Below are 7,039 nucleotides of genomic sequence, written 5' to 3'. Positions count from 1 at the left end.
TTTTCGCCATTGCAGAGCCGAGTAGTAGTGGAGTATTGGGGCCCTTTGGGTAATTGAGAAGGCGGAACTTTTGCAACGTCCTAGCCATTAGCGCTTATAGTCGGCCGGTCTTTCACTTTTTGTCCATCGCATGTTTTCTCTACGAGCTCCCCCCTACAGCGTCTGGGACGTGTATTATAATACAACACGTCGTAAAAGAACTCACTTGTTGGGCACTGATCCTTCTCCTCAGCAACGATCTTCTCGGATATACCCCAGGCCATTCTGCATATGTTGCTCGCCAGTTTTTTTATATGACCGAGACAAGCTGGACACACGTATTACTGTGATGGAGACAACTAGCACTAGACTAGAGAGAGAAAGAGGTTGAGGTAACCATGTAAATTGATAGGCATCTGTAAAAGTGAGAGCTGATTATACTGCGTAATCGTAAGGGGTGTTGCGTTGTATGATGGAATTGCCGTAAAGCTGGTCTCGTGATTTTGTCAGTGGCTGTATCTGGGATATACAGTGGGAGGAAGTGCAGACGCGACGTCCATCTTTTATGTGTTGATGATATGACCCCTTATTCTTCATACTGTATATGTTGATATGCTTTACAAACCGACTTGTTGGTGCACTGACTAATAATCTGCATTATGCTCATTGAAGACAACATAAAAATGAATCAGACAAACAAATAAGGTGAAATACAGTAAACATTGCTATATTGTACGTATTACTTTTATGTATGCATTTACCATGTCATGACTGAATTGGAGCTTATCATCACTGACACAAGCTAATGGCAGCCATGACAACTTTCCTGTGTGCCATAGTAAAGTTTATGGAACACACCTACTATAGACCATACACCTAGTTACTTTTATGATTGAGTATGACATAATATTGCACACGGTCAATCACAGTCAATAGTGTCCCTCCAGCGCACTGGCCCACAGGATAGTGTTTCAATGTGAAAGAGTATATGTCATGGCTGCTGCAATAATATGCCTCTAACCTGTAACTGGACAGTTGATTATTGTTAGTTTTTATATTTTGGCATAAACAATACATCCCCATCTCAAGAAAAGGTTCCCATCGGGGGGCACCTGGGTAGCTCACCTGCTAGAGATGGCGCCCCATCAACCAAGGCTGAGTCCTTGCTGCAGCTGCCATGGGTTTGACTCCAACCTGGGCTGCGTGTCATCCTCTCTCTCTCTGCCCCCTTCCTTTCATTTTTGAGCTGTCTCTGTCAATTAAAGACAATAAAATATTATATTTGTTAATTAAAACTAATGAGCATGCTTTGCATTTATTATTGTGTGATTAATTCTGCTCTCTGCTAGATACCACTGAAATGTAATACACCTCTTCGCTTTGTTTTCTGTGTTGTGATTTGATTTGAGTGATGTGTCATGGAAAATTCATGGGACAATGAAAATTTAATTTAATCAGGCATTTAAGACAGAAACCCAGGAATAGACGGTAGCTCACCTGGTGGAACATACGCCCCATGTGGGCAGAGTCCTCAGCGCAGTGGCCCGGTTCAGTTCCAACCTGCAGCCCTTGCTGCATGTCATCCACCCCTTCTCTGTCCCCCCTTTCCTGTCCATCTTCAGCTGTCCTATCAAAGTAAAGGCATAAAAAGCCCCAAAAATATCTTTAAAAACAAAAGACAAAAAGCTAAGTAAGTGCCCTTTGAATATGTTTTTTATTGAATTAACACACAGTAAATGCACACATAAATATCAAATATATATTACAATCTGTATTGTATTTTACTTTATTTCTGTGTTTGATCTGTGTTTTCTAAATCTCCGATTGCTAGCATTTACAATAAATCAATTACTGTTCAATATAAATCTCAATGACACAAAATCCTTGTCGCTTTCATAATCACATCATGTTTATAGGAAGCCAAACTAAAAACGGATTGTAAGAAAGAATAAGATAATTATAGATGTAAACACTCACCATGGCATGGTATGCGTGTTCTTGAGGTCTAACAAACGTCTCGAGAGCATTTTCTTCCTCATGCAACACCAATTTTTTCTTAACAGTTTAAAACCTGTGTTGTTAGGAGTCTTCTTCACAGACTTTGTTGGCACAACCGTGTTTCTTGACTTGTTACTAACACCGATCGATCAGTGGAATAGAGTGAAACCATCGGTTCTTGTGCGTATTGCTTCAGCTGGATGCACAAATCAGTGGTTCTGTTTTTGTGGTCATGTTTTCGTTCATGACAGAATAACTAGAAAGCTTTTAGTGACATCATTTATTTCTCTCTTCTCAGGGTTCTCTCTCACAGAGGTTCAGAAGAAACAAGCCATGCTGAATGCCTGCAAAAGCCATCCAGCTGGGAAACCCAAAGGTATGCACCCAAGGGTGAATAATTGGATTGTATGGACTTGAGTAGTTGCACTAAGCAGCTGTATCTGAGTCTGTGTTTATATGAGTGTAGACTTTACACCCCATTTACTGTTATAAGTTATATTAAGTTTTATTTCCTATACTTAGGGATTATAATACCCCTCAGATCATATTAAGCCTCTTTAAGACGTCTTCTTTTCCCCCAGTGCTTGGACATAGGCAACCTTACTGTTAGTATAATATATAAGCACTGATCTATAATGCATACAGCAGGACCTTTTTTAAACTGTCACCAGGACTTATTCTTCAAGCATCTCAGAATCCCTGTTAGGAATTACAGTAAAGGTTGGACTGGGACTGAAAGTACTCCTTCAGCACAGAACAGCAGAGTTTTTTATGAAGATTCCCACTCTCACACTCTCCTTTAAAAATAAATATCTGCACTCCACTTGCTTCTGCTTTACTGTTCTTTGATCAGTGTTAAACTACTGTCAATAAAACTCTGGCTTGCACAGAAGCTAAAAGCAAATAATCATCCCCTTATTCTGGTGGGCTGCAAGAAGTGTTGTGTTTCATTGGTGGAAGCTTAACTGTGCGTGAAGAAACAGCAAAGTAGAGCCAAGAACTAGTGAATGAAAACAGTACTTTTGTATAAAACAGAGACAGAACAGAGACCGAGAGGCAATTATAACATAATTAGAGCATCAACCCTAAAATGAAATGATGGTGTGTAGTTTCTTTCTGTGGCTTGGGCCCAGATGACTTTAATGCTGTTCTATGGGTTGTTGCTGGTTAATTAAGTGAAGACTTAATGGCAATTCATTCAAATCAGGCTAAAGCATTGTCAGCATTTCTTCTTTTAATGTTAGACATCTTTAATTTCTTGCTTTTGGGATTGCAATCATTTAAAGGGGCACCATACTGTCAATCAATTCAATTTAGGCTATCCAAAATACTACTACACTACCCTTAAACAGGGAAACAATAGCCTATAATTGATTGATTCAGTTTTATTAAATACAGTGAACTATTAATTGGAAACTGATTATTAATTAAATGAAGCTATCACCAATATTACCATATCAACAGCTGAAATGAAATGAAACTTCTTCCTGCACAGTTGTTTCACATTTAAAACATTTCATTAGCTCTAAAGAAAACACTTTTTCCGTTTTAGCAGGTGTATAATGTAAAACATGTTCAGAGTTTCACTGATATATATATAGTATATATATAGTGTATAGTTCAGGGTTCAGCAACATTTTCTATCAAATTTATTGTTGGGAAAAAAACTTATAATGCAAACATACCAGTAAATCAGCAGCATTGGTGGCAGAAGCAAACAAATCTAGAAAATTCTCTATTTTCCTCTGAATTACCCACCTAAAATCAGGAATTTTAGACCACAAAACAATCCCCAAAAAAGCCTGTGAAATTGAGAATTCCAGGCCTGTGACACTTAATAAATACAGTCCTTAAATATATTGAATACATGCTTTCTGTCAGCTTTTCTCAGCTGTATATGATAACTCTGAAGAAAGTGATAAGTAATTATATTTTTCATTTATCTCTTCTTCAGCGGTGACCAGACCCTACTATGACTTCCTCTTGCGACAGAAACACCCCTCTCTGCCCACCGCTCTACCCCAGCAGCAGGTCTTCATGCTGGCCGAGCCCAAGCGCAAAACCTCCACCTTCTGGCACAACATCGGCAGACTGACACCCTTCAAGAAGTAAAAAAATCTGAAAGGAAAAGAAAAGCCGTGAAGAGAAGGAACAGAGGAGGAGAAAGAGAAGAGCTCTCTGCTCGTGCCTGAATAGACCCTTTTTAATTCTTCCTCTCTTCTCTTTCCTACTCGTAACATCGCCCTAACTGAGACACTGATCTGTTGTATAGATGAGGATGATTATGATATGGAGGAGATTATTTTTTTGAAAGCACTTTATAGGTTGGCTAACAATCAGACTTGAGAATGGTCTCCTGGAGGGAGAGTGGACTCTTGCTTAACGTACTACTTCACCTTCAATCAAGCGCTGACTGGTACTAATACTACTACTGTACTGCTTCGAGCGAGTGTAGGACTCCTGGCTGTGCTGCCTCTGTGAAGACATTGGCTGTCGACGAAAACCGCGTAGTTTATTTCCACTGTTGTGTTGTTTTATGATTTGACAGATGCCAAGTGTTCGCAGTGCCAGATGTTTTTATATTTGTTTGTTGTGTCGGCTTTTGAAGAAAAAAAAGGGAAAACTGAGGAGAGTGAGGATGGGGGGTGACGTTTCCTGTGCTTTTTCTCTGTGCAAATGTATCATTTCAGGGTAATTTCAGCTGGGTTTCGAAGTGTTTTGTGATCTCCATCCGCCGAGATTTGGTTCCGTACGTCTTCGGTGCATTTGTCGTATTGTGCAAACACTCGATTGAAGTCATTAAACGCAGCCCAAAGGAAGATTCAGCTCATCACAACAGCATCAACCCACACACTCTGGCAACACACATTCCTCGAGTCTGATCCTCGACTCATCCTTATACCTACCGTGTCAATGAAAGTAAACAACCTTTTCTTTTTTTCTTTCCTTTTCTTTTTTTTAAGTGCCATTTGAGGTGTGTCATGGATGATTTACAATGACATGCATGGATGTGATGAAAAAATACTGTGAAAAATATTTTTTTATCTCTGAAGAACCCTGCTATATTTAACCAGATGCAGGAGCTGAGGTTTCATTGTGCCACTAGGCTGACAGCATCACACACACACACACACACACACAAACACACACAAACGCACACACTTACTGATGTTCTTTTATCTACCTGTATTTCTGATATCCAGTATTCCTGCTCTGTGTATCTGGCCTCCAGTATAATCTCATTTCAGATCAATGCAGCCCAGTGGTATCGCTCTGTAAGTGCATTCAGTGAAATGTACTCCTTTCACCTTTATGTTAAAATGTTTTAGCTTCTGACTATATGGAATATTAAACATTCCTAAGATGATAAATTTGGCCTTCAGTCGGTGATTATTATGTGATTTGACATTGAAGTGTTGGCCTGCTCAGCAGACATCATGGGTAAGAAATGCTGCTCTGTCATTAGCTCCCCTGCGGACGTTTAAGCCAGTGTTTTTGCTAGTTTAATTGTCAGAGAAACAAGCTGAACTAATGTTAGCAGCAGCTTGTCGTTTATCTGCCTAACAGTGTGGGAGAAACAGTGATATTTAAGAAAGGAACTGCTTTATTCAGTTTTTACAAGTTTTAATCAGTGAGACTGTTTGTTTTAGAGAGGAGGATAACTGCACTCCAGATAGAAACCTCTTGAATGATGATAATGGTGGTGAAGACAACAAATCCCATGATCCCATGCTGCTTTACCATGTCACCAAACATGAAGTGACTCAAAAGAAGACAATTTGTTAGCATCCCTGATGTCATTCCACAACTGAGGCGACTGAACTGAAAAGGCCTGGTCACCTTCAATTTTAAGGTTTAAAAGAGGAGTGGCCAGGAATGACCTACCAGAGGATCTCAGAGACCATTTCAGCTCATAGGAGGTGATTAGGTGCCATTGTTCTTGTTTAATTGACTGGTGTCATTACTGTCAAAGGAGAGATATAATTGTGTCTCAAAGGCATAGAAATGGTAACTGATATTGTGGTATGGTATTGACCCTTTGTGGAAAGATCTTCTTCTCTCCATATATCAAAGCACTGACTATATTTTGAGTTCAGACTAAGTCTTTAAAAATCCAAAAACATAATTTTCACTGCTATGAATGGTTAAAAACATTCAGTGCAAAATGCATTAGTCATAAGAGGCAACTGTGATTTACTGTAAATAAAATAAAAAAAGGCATTATTTACAGACTAAATCCCTGATTGAGAGTCACTGTACCATCTATCTGCCATCCCTCTGGAGACTTCTACACATTCCAGTTCCTGTCAGCCAGAGCTGAATAACTGGAGGATAACAGGAGAACAGGCTGTTTGTTGTGACAAGATCATTGTTTCTTTGCTCATGTTGTGGAGCAGACCTGAGATCTTCAAACACACCAGAGAAGTAAGCCAGCAGGATAAGGCTTGACAACCCTTTGATATAAGGTAGATCTAAGAAGGGTACTATTCACTGCCTATCAGCTGCTGCTGATGAGCCAGTAAATGACTGTGGACACAGTAAACACTACTCAACATTTCTTTAATTTCTCAAAAGTAAATAATTATAAAACCTTTTTCTCATGTTTGTTTTTCTACTACTAGTAACACCACAGTTTCTAAGTTTCAGTCAAATTAACTAGCTAGTATTCTAGAGTGTTTCACTTTAAGTATTAAAGTTTCAATATAATGTCCATAGGTATATTTTTCATTAGTGTATAATTAAAATAAGAATAAGAATTGCTGTGTAGAATGAGTCCGCCATGTTGAACCAGCATGTTTCTACAGTAGCCCAGAACGGACAAACCAAACACTGCATAGATAGTTTCAGGGCCACCACAGTAGCTTCTACATGCTTGGAACAGGGAGGTGAGTAATCTTGTCATCTCATGTCACTAATTCCTAAACACTAGTCCTTTAAGGCTTATTAGTCCCTGGGATATGATGTTTGCATGATTGCAACAAACATGCTTTTCGGACACTTGAAAAACATTGCTCCCGCAAAAAAACAGCTCCCGCTCCAGCATGTCAAACCCGGTTTGCTG

General features: G+C 39.3%; 1 protein-coding gene across 4 annotated transcripts in view; it reads left to right on the top strand.

The window, feature by feature from the left end:
• Window positions 1-7,020, top strand: part of arhgef4 (Rho guanine nucleotide exchange factor (GEF) 4) — a 110,580-nt gene extending 103,560 nt beyond the window's left edge. For 2 of the 4 annotated variants that reach the window (XM_035669236.1, XM_035669316.1), the window contains exons 13-14: window positions 2,276-2,353; window positions 3,932-7,020. In XM_035669236.1, coding sequence (XP_035525129.1) covers window positions 2,276-2,353; window positions 3,932-4,089 — 236 coding nt within the window. In that variant the 3' untranslated portion in view covers window positions 4,090-7,020. The remainder of the gene's footprint in view (window positions 1-2,275; window positions 2,354-3,931) is intronic. The other 2 variants (XM_035669477.1, XM_035669396.1) reach the window with 2 other exon arrangements.
• The last annotated feature ends 19 nt before the right edge of the window (window positions 7,021-7,039 follow it).

This window comes from Morone saxatilis, unplaced genomic scaffold, assembly GCF_004916995.1.
Source record: "Morone saxatilis isolate NCDOM2014 unplaced genomic scaffold, NCSU_SB_2.0 Contig0, whole genome shotgun sequence".
NCBI classification, from domain to species: Eukaryota; Metazoa; Chordata; class Actinopteri; family Moronidae; genus Morone; species Morone saxatilis.
The sequence above is the reverse complement of the archived record's forward strand: the minus strand, read 5'-3'. Positions and strand labels throughout refer to the sequence as shown.